The sequence below is a fragment of the Ambystoma mexicanum genome, chromosome 11 (genome assembly GCF_040938575.1).
Source record: "Ambystoma mexicanum isolate Mex_15411 chromosome 11, UKY_AmexF1_1, whole genome shotgun sequence".
In the NCBI taxonomy this organism is placed as follows: Eukaryota; Metazoa; Chordata; class Amphibia; order Caudata; family Ambystomatidae; genus Ambystoma; species Ambystoma mexicanum.
This window is the reverse complement of record NC_090934.1, coordinates 1,247,521,484-1,247,540,373: the sequence shown is the minus strand read 5'-3', so window position 1 is coordinate 1,247,540,373 and position 18,890 is coordinate 1,247,521,484. Positions and strand designations below refer to the sequence as shown.

Genomic DNA, 18,890 nt, shown 5'->3' with positions numbered 1-18,890 from the left:
CACTACGGCTTCCACTATTAGTGTGCGTGATAGATTTCCATTGCTGGGAATACTTTTCACAACGACAAACAGTTTATACTCGCTTCTACTCTTACGCGAGTCACTTTAGAGCTGGAAACAGTTACCAGCAAGGTTTTCTGAGTAAAACTGAAGGCTGGCCTTCACTCACCGGCTCCAGGAACAATGCGGTTGCGGGCTGCTTCACCTTCTCAACTTCTTCCACTTCTACTATGGCTTTGGGCACACTTGGGATCCACATCCTTTTGCAGCACGGGTGTCTCAGGTCCGGCATGCCAATTGGGAGTCTCCTACACTCCTCTGTCCCTCAGCTTGCTTTCTGCTACGGGCCTCGGGCTTCAGCACGGTCACGGCTCTGCAATTAGAGCCACTAGGCACACCTGGGAAAACCTTCACTCTCAGCACATATTTCTCAGTGCAGTCAGGGCAATGCAGGGTTTGTGAACACAGGACCCTCTCAGAACTTGCAGGTGAAATCTGCTGTCGCCACACTCCGGCGTCCATTCTGTGATCACACTTCCTCATGAATTGTCAGCTTCATGCTCTTCTACTACTGACAGCCTTCCAGATCCTGCTACAGCTCCTTCCTTCTTCCCACTCCTGCTGCAGTCTTTTATGCCTCATAGGTGGGGCAATCGGTTTCATATGTAAGCCATTGTTGTCAATGTCCTGACCCTTGCAAAGGTGGTTAGGCCTAATTGCCTGCTTTCTATATCTACATGCTTCTTCAGCCCTCTTCTTCATCTCAGTTCTTATAGGATTCTGGGGCATGGAGTTAGGTTTTTCTACTTCTTGTGTATTTTTAAAGGGTCCATGTAATTCCATTAATAATTTTAACAAAAGGGCTTGTAGATTTTAACTTTGTTAGAGGAAGATGATTTAGAGAAGACAACATTTCCGACATTCCTTGCAGTGTACCTTTGGTATTGAGGAAGGCATTTGGTTTTAGGAAACAAAGGGAATTTTTATTTTGGTATATTAGGTTTTGGTGTTATAACCTTAGGGTTTAGCACCTTAGATTTAATAGGAGGTTAGGATCCATTAAAATGACAATTAGCTTTAACCTCTTCTGACAGTAGTAGGAATCTCTTAGTCAGAGGAAAAATACAGTGTCTCATCTCACGGAATCTTCTCACTACCCTGGGCCCCATCTCCACCCAGGTGAACCTCCCGCAGTACACCACCCCCAGGGTTGAGATCAGGAAGCGCCTGCCTTCCCCATGCCACCTGGGAGGAGACTTTAGGCAGGGTTTCAGTGGGAAACCTGCAGGATTCTTCACAATTAGTAGTGACTAGTTCTTACTTAAATTCAGGTGCCCTTTCTCAGATGTTCCTCGGGTCGTGGTGTAAGCTCCTCTGGCAACAAAAGGTTGAAACACAATATGCCACAATCCAACCTCTCGCCTCTAAATGTGAGGGTGTGGTGTTTTCCGCTGGTGAGCTCAGGAGATCACAGTAAAGGGTCACCTTACAGGTAACGAAAACACAGCAAGACTAAAAACAGAAGTAATTCCTGGATATACTAGAAGGTACCAGGTGCACAGTAAAAAGGAGGGGAGATATAAGAAGGAAGAGGAGACTATTCTTACTTTTCAAATCAGCAAAATATAAGTCAGACTTTGGGCAGCCTGAGAAACTCTTCACATACATGGCTATGTTATGATGACAGTTCAGACCGAAGCAAATGCAGAGCAAACCACAATGTGATGTTCTGCTCAGCTTTACTATTGATGTACCAGTCATCGGGTGAAATTACATTATGCATATATGTTTGATAATTGTTCTTGGGGCTACTGAATAATAATGAAGGCAATATATATTTTCCAGATGCTATGGTTGTATAGGCGAGTGCCTACACAGTCTAACTACACAGCTTACCGTTGTATTGCCCTTGATCAAGAGGTGAAGGGGCTGAAAACCGATGTATCACATTTAAAAAGGGGGTATGGTGTATGATCAAACTCAGTCTGAGTTCCTATGTTTGCCAGCTAGTACAAAGCCCAGAAGAAAAAGTGTTGCACAAGAACGCTTGCTTGTCTGATATATTTCAGTTCAAACAAAAGCGTACATATTGTTTTGTATTGACCTTGTCATTTGTATAGCGCCATTCTACCATTATTATAGTTTCAATGCGCTGTATATATGAGTAATCTATGCCCAAAAGTACAAGCATTTCAGCACGCAGGTTTGTGGAATACACAGAATCTACGGTAAAGGCAAAAAGGCAAAATCTGATGCTATTTAGATGTCTTGCTAATCAAGTAATTACAGCATCCACCTAAAAATCGTATTATATTCAACTTGCAGAGCAATGGTCAGTATGGTATCAATACCTCTTGGGATGACTAAAATTGCCAATATCTATACCCTGAAAAAGACTGGTCTTAATTAGGCATTTAGATGACACAGGGTATATGTCTGTGTGAAGCATATAATCTAGGAAGATCCAAACCTAAGAAAAGTGCTGAAAAGTCCTTTCATATTCTGTATAAAATACATATGTAAGGGAACTACAACTGAAAAAATAGATTTTATAAAAAAAAAAGTCTTGATTATATCGTGTGGTGAAATGATTTCTGCTATGCATTAGGCTTTCAAAGAAATGGTGTAAATTGATATATGTTTTATAAAGGCAAGTCAGTAAGAACCCAGTGAATATGTATGAAAATTAGTATGATTAAATAATTAAGTTCCTCACCGTAGTGACTAGAGTACTCATAGTCCATAGTCCCCTTTCTTCCATCTTTGTGGGTGTCTCCCAACATGGGGACAGTACCGGAACCTTTGGCTGCGAAAAATGTAGCTTCCCCTTTAAATTTAGTATAGCGGGCAGGGCGCGGCCTCAGGATTGGGGACGCCCTGCCGAGGCCCTGCCCTACGGTTTCTCACTTCAGTCCCCTTTGAACACATCAGACGATTAGATACCTGGCTACACTATTACCTATTAGCTATTGGCATAAGCGCGGGGGAAGGTGGCTGAGAGGTATGGAGGAAAGGAGACTAAGGACTATGAGTACTCTAGTTACACAGTGAGTAACTTTAATTACTCATACGTCATCTAACCTTTCCTCCATCGTTATGGGTGATTCCACTGAACAAGAACATAAGGTGGAGCTGTGACAACCTACCTCATATCTAGAATGAAGCAAAAAGGTTCTTCAGAACCGCCTGAGCAAACCCTGCATCGCGCCTGGAGCTGGTGTCCAGCAAGTAGTGCTTACAGAAGGCCGATGGCGTGGCACAAGTAGCCACCTTGCTGATAACATCCCAAGAAGCAGGTCTCTGAAACATGATGGCTGTGGACTTAGCTCTGACCGCATGGGCATGAATCCCCTCAGGAACAGATTGGCCCATTGCCATGTATGCCTCTGAAATGGCCTGAACCATCCAACGGGAGACAGAAGCCTGTGAGCCGGGGAAGGAGCCCCCAAAAGTCACAAGCAATGCCTCAGGCCTGCTGAAGGATTTCGTCCAAGAGAGATAAAACTTTAGAAACCTCTTGAGGTCCAAGGAAAGTAGGGCCCTCTTTGCCTTCGACTGTGGGTTCGGGAAGAACACCGGCAGGCAGTTCTCTTGATTCACATGGAACGGAGAGACCACCTTGGGCAAGAAGTTTGGGTGAGTGCGCAAGATGGTCTTGTCGTTGTGAAACCTGGTGAAGGGCTTGCACAAAGACAATGCATGCAGCTCACTAACCCGGAGCACAGTGGTGAGAGCCACTGATAAAACATTCTTTGGCATCACCAAGCAGATGTGCACAGAGGCCATCGGCTCGAAAGGCTTGCGTTGCAAAACTGCCAGAACCACATTGAGGCCCCAGACCGGATGTGGCCCGTTCGCCAGAGGACAAAGCCTAGGCATCCCCTTAAGGTGGCCCCTTAACCACCGGGTTGGCTGCCGAAATCACATGCTCAGGGGAATTGTTGTAAGCCCCAATGGCTGCCAAATACCTGCGGCAAGTAGCCACCTGAACTCTACAACGAGCCAGGAGTGCTGAAAAGGCCAGTACGTCATCCAGAGGACAGGTGACAAGGTCCAGACCCTTGTTGCGAGCCCAATGGCAGAACCTAGTTCACTTACTCTTATAGCGGGACTGAGTCGAGGGCCTCCGGGCCTGCTGAGTGATATCCCAGTTGTCATCTGAAATTTGAGCATGCTGAAGCCTCAGTTTATCAGGAATCAGGCCACCAGGGCCAGTTTGGCCGGGTCCGGATGTTCCACTGCTGCGTCAGGAAGCCCCTGCTGGGGATCGGAAGATGGACGGGACCCTGGGAGCACAACTGCAGCAGATCTGAAAATCAGGGTCTCGAAGGCCAGTGGGGGGCAACCAGGATGAGGATGCAACCTACAGAGGCCTGTAACTTGCAGATGGTCCGTTGGAGCAGAGGGGTGTGCAGGCAGGTGTAACACTTGCAGGCGTGCCAACAGATCTGGAAGGCATCTCACAGTGACCTCTGACCCTGACCTGCCCATTGTGAGAAACCAGAAGAGATCTCACCCGCTAGTCCCCGCAGATCTCTCTCAGGTGACCAGGACACGGCCATCGTCTTTGGATCCAAACCCTGGGGGTGGACCAGTACAAGAGGATCACCTGGGTGAGGGGTCTTCTTCTGGGAGTGGGACACCGGGTGGTGAATAGCGGTATCCCTCTCCATATAAAACATGTTCCCCATCCTACATGATGTGATATTTAGAAACTCAACCACCCTACCCCATTTTTCCTGCATTAACACTTTTACACGGACAGCCCGCTCTGGGAGAAAACAGACTCACACCTGAGTCGTGTACCTGACATGTCCCAATACTATGGTCAGGCAATTATTGACAATCACTCACACCTGACTTCCATTACACTTCCCCACACAGATAAAAGGCGGAACACGGGAGCACACTCTGAGCGAGGCAAAGCACACAAAGTTACAGCCCTTTCACGTCAGCAGCTGAACGAGAGGAGAAAGACGGCAAGGCACGAGAGGTTCGCGAGAATGGAAATCCCCTTGACCTTTTTGTCAGGAATGCCGTTACAAGAAAACTTCAAGGCAGAAAGCATAAGACCAGGAAACCAAGCTGAAGAATCCTGCATTGTGTGTCGGAGATATCGAGAGCCCTCCCATGTAACTGACCAAAGCGGGGAGGAGCTGCAGATGCCTTGGTATCCTCCTTGGCTCCAAGAACAAAGAAACAAAGGACAGATCAACACAGCCGGTGAGTTGGGGAGATCGAGGCCAGACAGGTCTGTGTTGAAGTCAAAGTTGCAAGCAGCAACATTGTAAAACGAATTAACATTGTTAAACACGTGTGATGAAAGACGCAAGTGATGCTAAATTGCTGGTGAACGTCTGAACTTAAAAGGAATGATACAATACTGTTGACATAGTGGTCCAGCACCGTGAATGTGCTCAATCAAAGGTCTCTCTACGGTATCCTGACAAGAGAAATGAAAGTAGAAGAATGATGTGAAGTAAAATTGTGTAAAGGAATCGAAGTGGTCCTGCGATGGTTTAAGCAAAACTCACACATTTGAAAGTCTTCGATTCAAATATCGAGAGGATCTGAGCCCAAACGAGGGGAATCCATTGTCCGAGCCCGGATGAGGGACACCAAAGTGTGAATTGTGAACATTTTAGAGAAGGGGTCTGAGCCTGGGCGAGGGGAACCCGTGGTCCAATCCCAAAGGAGGGAGATCAGTCTTGAACTTGTGAATATCAAAACCCTGACAAAGGAAAGGAACTTTTGTGTTTGTTAGTTACATCGAGCCATCTGCAATACGAGACTGTCATTGCGAGAGAGACTTTGGCAGAAGGCCCCGATGCCCATGCGCTGAACTGTTACCTACTGGCCAAGAAGCCAGAGAGTGTGCGAAGCCCGCATGTGTCGACTTGCCATGTGCTGAAAACATGGGGAAGGGAAGCCAGCTGCTTAACTATCCTGACATATCACTTCCTGAACACTTTTCTTTTGCATACATTGTTATCCCACGCTATTCTGTATTTTGGAAGTAAGGATTGGCAATATGTTTATTTGTATAGGCCCTTTTATTTTGACAGACTCCACTAGAACTGTGTTATTATTGCTTGATGGTTGTAGCTTTCTCCCATCCTTAAATTTAGGTTTAGATAGGCGTTCAACCAACCCATTTAAAGTTCAATAAACACTATTGAACTGTGATCACTTGCGTCTGTCTTCACTGTTTGATGCCATACCTCCCTTTAACCATGAAGCAAACTGGGTCCACTTGGCATCCCAGGGAGATGCAAACAAATCCAGGTCCGCAAACCCCCAACACTGGAACAGGGGCAACAAGGAGTCGTTGTGCAACTCCCACTCGTAGGTGTTGAACCCGAAGTGACTCAAATGGTCCGCTTCTGCATTTCTGTTCCCCGGGAGGTTGACAGCCGAAATCCAAATACCCTCCATCAGGGCCCATTCCCAGATTGAACCCGCCTCCGTGCAGAGGTGGGGTGAGAGGATCCCACCCGGCTTGTTCAGGTAAAACATAGTAGAATTGTCCGTCGTGATCAGAACAGACCTGTCCCTGATGAGGGGCAAGAATGTCTTGAGGACAGGTCCACTGCCCTAAGCTCAAGCAGATTGATCTGCAAGAGGGCTTCCATCCTGGACCATGCTCCATAAAACGCGTGGTCCCCCCCAACCTGAGAGAGAGGAGTTCGTTGTCACCACCAGGGTAGGCTCAGTTCGGTTGAAGGGGGCTCCCACTGAGACATTGTCCACCATCAGCCACCAGCAAAGATCAGGCAGCAGGAGCGGTAGTTTTGGGATCCTGTCCGACTGACACCCTGTCTCCTGATTCCGACTGGCCGCCAGGTGGAACCGGAGGCACCACACCATCAGGCCTAGAATGTGCTGAAACCACCATGTTGAGGTGGTCGAGTTGGCCAGAAAATGTCCCACTACCTTGCGGAGGGACACAAGTCTCTCGAGTGTGGGGAACACCTGCTAAGCGCTAGCGTTCCAAAACACCCCTAGGAAGACCAGTTACTGAGATGAGCATAATTGATTTCCTCTAGTTGAGGGAAAACCCCAGCTGATGAAGGATATCCGCCAATCTCTGATAGGAGGTCACTACCCCTTGGGGTGACCCCGCTCTCACCAGCCAGTCATCCAAATAAGGGTAAAGATGATGGCCCTCCAAGTGGAGAAGGCCCGCCACTGCGTTCATCAACTTTGTGAAGACACGAGGGGGCGAGTTCAGGCCGAATGGCAGCAACTTGTACTGAAAGTGGTACGACATGATCGTGAACTGCAGAAACTTCTGAAGCAGTTGATAAATGGGTACAAGTATGTACACATTCTTGAAGTCCAGGAACACATCCAGCGACCTGCACACAAAGCCTTAGCTATGCGCGCGGGAGTAATCATCCCATTCCAGCGTTAAAGACATATTTAGAATTGGCAGGTCCAGGACTACCCTCAGGCCAGCCTGGTTGGTCTTGGGTACAGCAAAAATCCTGGAACACTAACCGAAGCCGCTGTCTACAAGAGGAACCAGTTCTATCGCCTGCATCACCAAGAGCAAAGGACCGCCCGTAAAAGACCCGGGGACCCGATTTGACGAAGAGGAGAGTATGGTAGAGGCAAAGGAAGAGGAAGATTAAAGCCTGTGGAGACTACGAATGGGATCCACAGGTTGCTGAAAAGATGCTTCCAGGTGTCCTGGAACAGTGCCAAGTGGACCTCACATGCGAGCTGTGTTCCCCAACTTTAATGTCACTGCTTCTTGGTGTCAGAGGCGGGGGCAGAGGAGGGGGTTGCGAAAAACCTGTGCAACGTCCTATGCTGCTTCCTTCTGTTGTCGCTGGGTGACCTGTCAGGCCTCCATGTACCACAGTCCCGGAACCCCTTGAAGCCGGTGAAAGCGTACGGCTTGAACTCGGTCCTGCCCTGGCACTGAGGGAAGGCTTTCTGACCTGGGTTTGTCAGGCAGTTTGATTGGGGGCTTTCTTCTTGGTCAACTCATCATAGGTCGACAAATGAAAAAGGTCCATGCCCTCAAAGGGTATATCCAAGATCTGCTCCTGCACATCAGATGAAATCTTTGTTGCATATATCTACGCCGTCCTTCTCATCTCGACCCCAAGGAACAACCCTCTGCTGGCTGTGTCGATGTGGGAGACCGAAGACTCCATGAAGTCCTGAAAATGTCCCAGGCATCTAGTAGACCGGTCTGGAAGGAAGATTGCTTGTTTGAAGGGAGTTCGGGCTGAAATTCCCCGTGCTCCCGCTGCAGCTTTTGGTTAGCTGCAGCCAAGAGGGTATCCGCATTGGCCTGCTGCAGATCCAGTCCTGAGATGGCGTAACAGCACTTTTCCGAGGACTCAAGGACTTTGTCCTCCTTGAAGAGGCAACTGGAGGTGGCTCCCGTGGAGGAAGACGACGAAGATGATGGTTTAGAATACAATGAGGCCGCACTTACCAGAGGAATGGGGCTGCGGGTGGGAGGCAAGGAGGATTGGCTCTCCATCTGTTACCCTAAACCTGCTGTCCAACTTCTTGTTCATCTGGGTGTTTGGCCTTGGGCTTCTCCAAGACCTATTCGAGCCAGCTGCAGGACATCCTTCTGGAGGGGGATGCCAGACCGGATTGTGGTGCAATTCCCCAAAACCTGCACCATAGGATCTGCTGCCGCTTCCAGAGGGAAGGGGTAGGGATCACCCTGCGAAAGCTCTGGCGGGTCCTGAGCTGGATCCAAGATGGCTGCCTGCCTGGCAGGCTCTGGGACGCGAAGGCCCTAAGCCAAGAGAGGCCTGAGACATGAGAGGATACAGCTTGGGTCTTGCACCCGAAGCAGAGGCGTCGACCTCAGAGATCACTCTGGTAGGCGCTAAGACCTCAGCTGGATGGCCGGTAGTCATAACGCCCTGACTCATGACCTTGGAGCGAGCTCCGTTAGCTGGACGCCCTCTGCCCCTGCGCCGGTAGCCGGGCTGGGTCTAGACGAGGACAGACTCTTGGAGGTGGCACTCGATCCTTTATCCCCTGGGGTAGTAGAAGAGGATGAACTTGATCGCCCTTCCGAGGACAGCCTGGAAGGCCCCCTGAGCACCTCAGCTTGGGAGCCGGTACCCTTAGAGGCCTCGGGCCTGCCAGAACCTGAATCAGAGCAACCCTGATCCATGGGAATCATGTTGTAGGGGGCACCACGCAGTGGAGCCATGCTGAACAGAGGGCCTACCTTGTCCTGATGAGGTTCTGGAGGCGAAGTCCTTAAGGTGGGGGGAGGAAAAGTGTGGAAGATCTCCCTCCACCGCCACAAACGATTCTTCAATGCCCTGTGCACGAAAGCGATGCTGGCCCATGCCCGAGGCAGCGCCCCTGCACACTATACTAAATTTAAAGGGGAAGCTACATTTTTTGCTGCTAAAGGATCCGGTACCGTCCCCATGTTGGGGGACGCCCACAAGGATGGAGGAATGGGGACGGGACTATGAGTATATGTATAATTGTGGAATTCCATTTTTATAGTCACAGTAATACGCATCACACTTATTGATTCTTTGTATCAAAATCTAAAACTTCCATTTTTAATCGCTACCAGATTGTAATATGAGGTGTGGGCTCAAGTTGTTTTGTTATGGGCAACACATTAAAACATGCAGAACTTTGAAGGAACTTTTACACCAGGGACCTTCTGATGAAAAGACAACTAGAAGACCCTGAACAAGGCATTGTTGGTGACCCATAAACATTAAGCATTCTCTGTGGGCCTATACATAGGCATCATCCACAATTCAACACTTTACACACAGCCGAGTGCCCTATGCCAATCCAGCCTCAATGCTGTCTTACCACCAGTTTCCGCACTGTCACCTCGCTATTCAAAGCCTTCCTTCCCCCTGCAGGCAGCCCACTTCACTTTAACCACTCTACTTCAAGCCATTGGATTCCACCCTCATAACCAGACTTTTCTGTGTAGAACACCTGCCCATCCACCTTCCCCCACGCTGAGCTCCCTTTGACCAGTAAATTACGATCACTCAAAGACTGCTATGTAACTGGTCTACTGATTTGTACTGTTTTAGTCCCCCACTCTTATTGCCACCTCCTGATTTATGTTACCAAGTCCTAAATACATCCAATGCATCACTGTTCGTAATGCAAAGCAGCAACACAAACAAGAAACTGAAAATGATCACTTGTAGAGCCCAAGACTGTGGCCAATCAGTACTCACCCTCTGACAGTTCCCATCTCCTGGTAATTCACCTGTATGAACTTTCCGAAGCGACTGGAGTTGTTGTTGTGCGCGGTCTTCGCATTCCCAAAAGCCTGCCAGAGAAAGGGAAAGATGGGTCTGTTATTAGTGAGCATTGATCGGATGTCGGGAAATGCCTCCTTTGCCTGCGGCATAGCTAATAGCCCACAAGCTCTTCACATTCACAGAAAATCTCAAGCTGTGGTATCACAAAGCATCTGAGGGAGGCAGTGAAGCGCAGAAGAGCAACATTCCCGAAAAGGCCATTCATCGTCACCAGAACATGAGACCAGCAACCCAGATATCATACACACACATGCATGGAGGACACCACCTTCAGAAGAAACCATACCGAGGGGAAGACCTACACCGGCAGCATTCGACATCAGTAGAGGTAACGACAGAACACTTAGAATAAAACCACACATTTCCATGATTAACTCTTCCCCTACAATATGAATTGCTATCAATTCAGTACCAAAAGTGCATTGAAGGCTTTCACAAACACATGGACATCAGAACACTCTCCTTATTGTTCATTAGTATCAAGGTAACACTGAACATGTGCTAATACAGTGTCCTGTCACCCACCCAACAGATCATGGACCCCCAGCCTACGAAGGTTGGCTGGTGAAACCACCATGCTACCAGAGTAAAAGACCACTCTTCCTGCACTCCAAGATTACAACAGAAGAAAGCTTTCTTATCTGGTGCTCATTGAGACGGTCAAAGTCCTCATAATAGGGTGACCCAACTACTGACGGGTCTTAAGCGGCCTGGCCTCACCACACAAAATCTCCCCTGTACACCTAAAATGGAAGATGAGTGGGAACATCAAAAAGAGCCTATAATGTTCATTGGACGTGCAAATGACCATTGGAACGGTTATCGGGGAAGGAGGAGGAGCTGAATAATCTAACGCTGAATGGATGTGGTATGAGAGTGTCAACAATGTAAAACAGAACGCGGCCCATCATGACTTTATGCATTAAATAGATATAAATAAATCTGTCTATGAACAGAAAGTGAATGATGCCATGGTAGAATTTTCTAAAAAGTTCACTTATCCAAAATTCAAATTGTTCGAGAAACCTTACCCATAAAAAAAAAATCTACTGGTCACATCCTGTGGCCTATTTAGCAAAGGGCAGAGCTAGCAGACAAACCTTTGGAAATAATGCAATGCATTGCCAGCTGTGACTCAAAGGTCACTGCGCGTATTCAGTCTTAAATCACGATGGCAAACTAAGACGTCCAAGAACTAGGCAAGAACATGAAAGTTCTCTGGAAAAATGAACACATTCAATTGTAAAACTAATATAGACCATCAAATAACACTGCAGATTCGACTTTGCCGTCCTTTGCAGGTGGGTTTGTGCATTTTTGGTCGATCGGATTTCAAAAATGTTTTTAATGGGGGTGTTCCACCCCTTAAGCCCTGCCTTAGACCACTGACCCACACACACGTGTATGGCGACTGGTCCATTTTGACCACAAGTGCTCGACCAAAGTACAGACTTAAAAAATAAAGTCTTTTAAAACACGTATTACGGGCCGGTGCTAAGGGATAAGGATAAGATTTTGTAGCACATTAAATCATTGGCAGCAGGATAATTCTCTGAGGCGTCTCACTCGCCTCATAGTGACCAAATGTATATTTAGGCAGCTTGCTATGGACCAGACAGCCAACGTGGGGCCTCTGGTCTTCCAACCGAATGTGCAATGGGCATTAATGGAGTTTCAAATTGTTATCACTAACTTTCAGTGGTCACTACTTTAAGCTCCAGATGCTTTAAGTCGTTTTCATTTAATTAAAATAAATATGCTTGCCAGGAAAGTGAGGTGAAGCATAATCACTGGGGGATTTAAAAGTACTTTGCTTGAATTTGTTAACTTATATCTTAGCCGTAGTACGCTTCCGTACCAAACTATGAATGGAATAGTATCTGCATTGACTAGGCTGGTCACTGTCAATAAATACGCTGTGACAAATTAATGCATTTGCGAAAACAAAACCGGAAAAGGGTCCCTTGATATGGCTGTCCAGATACCCTCCATGGTCCTCATTTCTAGACACCAGCCTCTAGGTGTTTGCTTCCTTTTTACTCGGACTATAGCGCTAAACACACCCCCTTGATCAGATGAACTAGCCCACCAACAATCCCTTAAATTGGCCGACATTTTACACTCCTCCTTTGCCCCAAACATGGAAAGTAAGCGGCAACATAATTCCATTTGTGTAAAGTTGAAATATGTGTGAGACTGCAAATTGACGACTTCGATATCTTGACGGTGTCCCAGCTGAAGAGTGGGACTATTCTAGTGCAGCAAAGCAGCCCCTGAAAGCACAAGTGGCCTTTATCCCCTCGATTCCCAACGCTTCTAGTAACCGGAGGGTGCCATGAGCCGGAGCTTGTGGTTCAGGCTTGCACACCCTCTCTGGGCTGCAAGACAATCCAAGCAACCACACAATACCATGGCACCCTGTCTGGCGTAGCCCACCACACCTTCGTGTGCAGTGTGCATCTGCCATCTCCTCATACATGCACTGTTTTGCCCACTGACCAGGCCCATCATCACTCCCGACTGCATGCCAGCTTGGGTGTTGTCGCATGGTAAGATATTTCGAAGCTGCACCATCATCCCAAAACACATCTTCAAGCTGAGACTTCAAACCTGAACTGACAGGGGGATAAGGTCTGGATTAGGTGTCAGGAAATGGTTCCATGTGTTAATAACCCCGCAGAAATATTGCGATACAAAAAGATTGCCATATTTGTGCTGCGATATTGACCCAAGGACCCTGCGGAGGACACTCCCACAACCCCTGCATTATTTTAAAATGTGCAGGGGACACTCCCCGCAACCTCCGCTCCCACAAAATATCCCCCCGAAAAATATCAGCTATGGCGAGACAAACGACCATATGTACGGCAATATTTTTGGTGGGGATATTTTGTAGGGATATCCAGCAAATAGGAAAGTCTTAAGTTGACAACGAAAGATAGAGTGAGTAAGTCTCAGGGGCATGGGCAATGTGTCCCAAGAACTTGAAGCTGGACGAAAAGTGGTCTGCAACCTCATTGTACTGATCGGAAATGGTGATCTCGCATCTGGGGACTCAAAAGTCAGACCGTGAGGCACCTCCCAGCCCAGATGAGAAGGGGATAACTGGGGAAATCTGCTCATCTAGTCTCAGATAGGCCTTGTGGCCAGCAGCTGGAAAGGGCATCAGTAGCACGGGTAGCAAAGAACTATTGGATCTCTTCACTGAGTCAAGGAGCGGAGATAACCTACCTCTTGTGTCATCTGTCCGGCCGCGCAATAGAATGCTCAGGCCAATATACCTTCCACACACCAGCCCAGCCACTGACATAAACCCTATAAGCATGTTGCTTACAAGCCACACAATAGATCCAAACTGAAGTGATTTGAAATTAGAAAAAACTAAACAAGCTTTGTACACTCTACTTGACAAGGGGACAAAATACTCCGGAAAATGTGCTGCTCCCGACAACAAAGAACTTGCCCTAGGAGTTGGGCTAAACAAATAATATCCAATGTATTTGTTAGCCAATTAAAAAACTGAAGTGTAAACCCCAATGAAAAAGATGTGCTATTCCATCTATTAAAACAATATTAGGTAGAGAGGTGTCATTGGAAATAATCAATGCATATTGCAGTGTTAGATAGTTGTATACCCTGGGAGCTAAATGTTTACTCGAGACTTGCCATTGCTAATGATATTTGACTCTTGGCGAGTAAGAAATGCTGTGCTCTGCGTATGTACAGAATTGAGGTGGCGAGTGACTTGAGGTTTTGCCCCCTGATATACCTTAACCTTTTATGTACGCGTGCCCGCTGGGTACCCAAAATGCCGGGTCACAAAGAAGTTATATGTGGGTTCCCTTGGGCTTAGGGATGAGGTGTTTGGTGGGCAGAAGGTGACTGAATCACTCCACCTACTTTAGGACCTCTGTATATACTCCAAGAGCAACATGAGAACACGCTTTAGGGTATAGATACATGCAGATGTCCTATGGCCGCTGCAAGGCCTAATCTAAAAATACGAACTGCCAGTCTATTGGCAAGGAGCGTTGACACCATGGAGGGTGTCCTACAGAGTGCGAACGTGTGCATGCGTGTGGGTGTGCGCGCACGCTCCCATTTGTAAAGTCCGGTAATAAGATCATATAATAAAAGTGTTAGCACTTATTAGCGTTAATTCTTATTGCTCATATGTAGATCTTTGTATTTCCAAACAAATGCAATCAAGTATAATATTATAAACGCCTTCTGAACAAATATTGTCTTTATATTATATCCCCAATCCATACAAACTTTCATTTTGACTTTGTACTTTTCCAGAATTATGGTATTCTTTATTTACTGCCAGAATGTAAGATTGCAAGCAGCAAGTTCGGGGTTATCGGAGTAAGTAACCAGGCAGAAAGGTGGGCTGATGCTTGCTTATACTGGAGGTAGATTTTTTGCATTTGCTATTTACCCATCCTATCTTTTGAGAGATGCTCCTAAGAGCAGGGCTGCCAAGTAAGATGTGTGGGGCCTGGTTACGCAGTGGATTAGAATGTATCCCAGATTTCCATCTTCTCCTAACCTCGGCTGCCTCCTCACAGACTTGCTCTCCATTTTGTGTCCATGCTCTTGGCCTCCGGCTCCACCTTATTTGTCTCTCTGTCTGCCCTCCGTGCTCTTCTCCATCAGTCCTTCTCTCCTTGGAACACCCTGCAAGTCACTCTGCTGGTCCTCTCAACTCTTAGACCCGTTTCTTTCTGAATCCACCCATCTAATGTGTTCATAGTCTCTATCTCCAAGTTGCTATGTAATAAGACCCCGAAAGCGACAGTCAGCTCTTGCAGCAGTCAAAAAAATATATTTTATTTATTTTTGATTTATTACATTTGTTTTATGCCCAAACCCTTGGGTGTCTCGGCATAGTTTACATTATTGTGAGCTTATACAGTTACAAAATTCTAGGGTGTCTTGGTTGTTTGCTTCTATGGTATGTGCATAACATGAGCACAAAATACAAAAATCATTTACATTACGTACAGTTACATGAGTTGAGGAGTGGGGGTAGGTGGGAAGGGGGCACGTGGGGTAGGATAGGATTGTTAGTATTTGTTAAATAGTCAGGTTTTTAATAATTTCTTAAACTTCGAGAAGGAGATTTTGTTGCGAAGGTGGGCGGGGAGAGTTCCAGTGCAGGGAGCTGCTATGAGGAAGCTGTTACCTGCTCTGGAGGTTGTGAAGCAAGTGATGGTGTAGATGTGTGTTCGCCCTGAATCTGAGTGTTCTGGTGGAGGTTTTGCGGGAAATGCTCTGGCTGAGGTAGATGGAGGCGTTGTCTGATGCATTTGTGGGTGATGGAAGAATTTGTGAAGATTTGTGAAGAATTTTGGCTTGCACTGGAAGCCAGTGGGCATCCCTTCTGTGCTGGGATATGGGTTCTCTTCTGTTTATACCTCAAGCTGCTCTAAGAGCTTTGTTTTGGAGAAATTACCGTTTGTTTAGGTTCTTTTGTTGAGGTGCCTAATAGTAGGACATTACAATAGTCTTATTTGTGTAAGGATGAGGGCTCTGGATAATGTCAGGCAGTTATCGGTGGAGAGGAGGGGTCTGCTAAGTGTGATGAGTTTAGCAGTGTATACTGTGGAGGAGGCGAGTGTGCTGATGTGATTATTCATGGTGAGGCTGGAGTCAATGTGAACTCCTAAGGTTTTGTCTTTACGGGAGATGGGGATGGGGGTGCCATCTATCATTATAGACGTGTAGTCAGAATTGAGTTTGCCGAGTCTGGCTGGGGAGCCACCTATGAGAATCTCAATTTTTTCTCCATTAAGACAGACTATTGTTGTCCATCCAGTTTTGGATGAGAGATTACATTTGTTAATGGTAGCTGTGTCCTGATCGAGGTTGCCTATGATGGGTATGAGTATTTGAGTGTCGTTGGCGAAGTTTGTATAAATGACTCCCATGGCGTCAAGTGCCGTGAAAAGTAGTTTTGTATAGGCGTTTTAAAGGGTGGGGGGAAAGGCAGGATCCTTGCGGTACTCCTAATGGTACAGGGATGGGGTCAGCTGCTTCTTCTCCTATGAAGACTTTTGAGGTGCTGTCAGAAAGGAAGGATTATAGAGGCTAATTGGATTTTGAGTTTTTGGGAAGCAGTATTAGAGGACGAATCAATTGAATAGTGTTGGCTGTGTCATTACACAAGCCAGCCATTTCTGACAGAAAATATTGTTAAAAAAAAAAATCAAACACTGCTGCACTGAGGAACCACTTTAAGTGCTCTTAATTAGTCGCCCATGAAAAAAGGATGAAAATGTATTAGCTATTGCATTCAATTGCCGGCCTTCTGGATTAGCATCGACTTTTCGTGTGTCATCTGTAAATGCGTGCATGCTTGCACAACAAACATTTTTGCCTGTTTTTGGTCTCTATCAGTTTCACACCACATGTTCACAATTTCTACGCAATACTCATTTTCTCTAGGTTTATGATTTTTTCAATCGCTATATCCGGTGTCTGCAACCTGTGGCTCCCCAGATGTTTTAGACTGCGACTCCCATGACCCATCGCCATTAACTGTGCTGTCTATGGAGGATGGTAGTTGTAGTCCTAAACATTTCGAGAGCCAGTGCTAGACAAAAACAAAACGTAACAGAAATGTTGCATTAACTTACCATACAGAAACCGAAAATTACGTGTTTTTTGTAATGAAGAATAAAAGCATTGACAAAATAGACAAGCATTCACAAAGCCAAGAAGTGTGGCTTTATAAATGACACCCGCCGCCGTCATATGCCCAAATACTGCGATCCTATGCTATCTTCAGCCCGAGGACCAGGAGTTGCCATACCACAATAGCCTCAGTCATGGATGACTGCTTGGTACATAAATAGTGCCCTCCTACAGCTAACATATGCCAATGACAGCATCGTGTTACCAGGTATGACCATCAAATGCTAGGCACATCCTCATTTAATCGGCACTGTCACAAGCCAGAGTACCTGCTGCTCCACCAGAGGTTCAACGAGAACTACATTTCCCGGAATGCACTCCACCTCACTCAATACCAGCTCACCAGCAAGATGGCATACCCCCCGTTTGCCCTCGCCATAACAGTGTGGATGTCCAGGAGGACTACAAGTACCAACATGCACACTGCTTTGCTCAGGAAAGATGCCACATCCCCAAGAATGCATTCTGACTCACTCACTTCAGTGGCACCACAACACTTCATACATAGTTCATCAGAGCACCTGTCATAGGGCTGCGTGTAACATAATACTGTTCCTGTAAAGGAGAATCATGAACAGCGGACAATGGTATCAGCCCCGCAGATCTCCGCCCCCTGCTTCGGAGCTCACCCATTCTGATTCCCATTTAGTTAACGCTTGAGGCAGGACTGGAGACGCTAAAGGAACAGCTGAATTACTTAGCTCTCAAAATTACGCTTAACGCATTTCTTTATTGGGAATTATACAGCGCCGATTGGAAATACAATTCGCCTCGGAGCACTATATAAGGAACAAAAAAGGAAAACAAAAATAAAACGGGCGGTATTGAACATGGCACAGAAGGTTACCGTAAACCATGGTACAAAATCCATTCAACAACAGTTTGGCGAGAGAAAGGACGACATTCTTAGAATATTAAATGGCGAGCCAAAATAAAGGATTGCCTCAACTCCCAACGATTTGACTATAAAGTGGACCACGCATTATGTTAAAAATCCTATCCTCATTGAATTTACAACTGTTTTTGGACATGTTCTGTTTGCGTACTACAGTACACAGTAAAAGCACAGCAGGAAATGTTATGCTGCATGCACAGAGCTTACATACAGAAACCCGTTAAACCAGAAGTGACCGTCCAGTGACCTTCAGTAAGCGGTTACAGCCTTAGGATCAACCACTGAAATGGGTACAATAAAGAAAGGAGGAGAACGTCATCGAATTAAGTTCGGTTTAAAACGGCTCTGGTAAAAAGTTCAAGTTGCTGCCACTACTGAGGCAAAACACGCCACTTGCCCCTTCAGCTCTGAGCGTGAAGACAGCGCGCCATTTCCTACTCACACTGATTGGGCGCGCAAATGGGAGGTCTGACAGACTGTAACCAAAGTTCAGCTCTAAGACATTGCTTGTACATTCTTAATATACTGATTGAAACATACAGAATAATGTGAAAACGCACACGTCAATGAATCATAGAAATGTTCAAACTATTAAAAATCAGATTAGTCCAAGTCTTCTCTCAGCCACTTGCAATGAAGCAATCAAGACATAGCTGTCAGTGCCAACACCTGGAATTTACAAATGTGTCGAGCTTCCAAATATTGGCTAAATAAAATAGTTTTAACATAATGGCACACAGGGCAGCTTCTAGCTAACTTGGTGCCAAGTGGGGAGAAACACCAGACACTCAAATGGGGCACAAGGCCTCTTTTGCTTCTTGTTTCTGAAAAATGTTAGATGTTAGATCAGTGTGAGCATACTCCGCTCCCAACACAGAAACATCTTTAGGGAATTATACATACAGACCGGACAGGATACCGCACTAGAGCGACCCAATAAACAATGCAAAGAAAGGCTAAACAGAAAGGATTGTACCTCTTATAAACTTTAGCCTTACCAT

The 18,890-nt window shown here is 46.4% G+C and overlaps 1 protein-coding gene across 7 annotated transcripts in view; it reads right to left on the bottom strand.

Annotated features, from left to right (window-relative positions):
* The window catches only part of MYO9A (myosin IXA), a 1,154,601-nt gene that overhangs the window by 854,787 nt on the left and 280,924 nt on the right, over window positions 1–18,890 (bottom strand). For all 7 annotated transcript variants that reach the window (XM_069624659.1, XM_069624658.1, XM_069624661.1 and 4 more), the window contains one exon: window positions 10,209–10,303. In XM_069624659.1, the coding sequence (XP_069480760.1) occupies window positions 10,209–10,303 (95 nt within the window). The remainder of the gene's footprint in view (window positions 1–10,208; window positions 10,304–18,890) is intronic.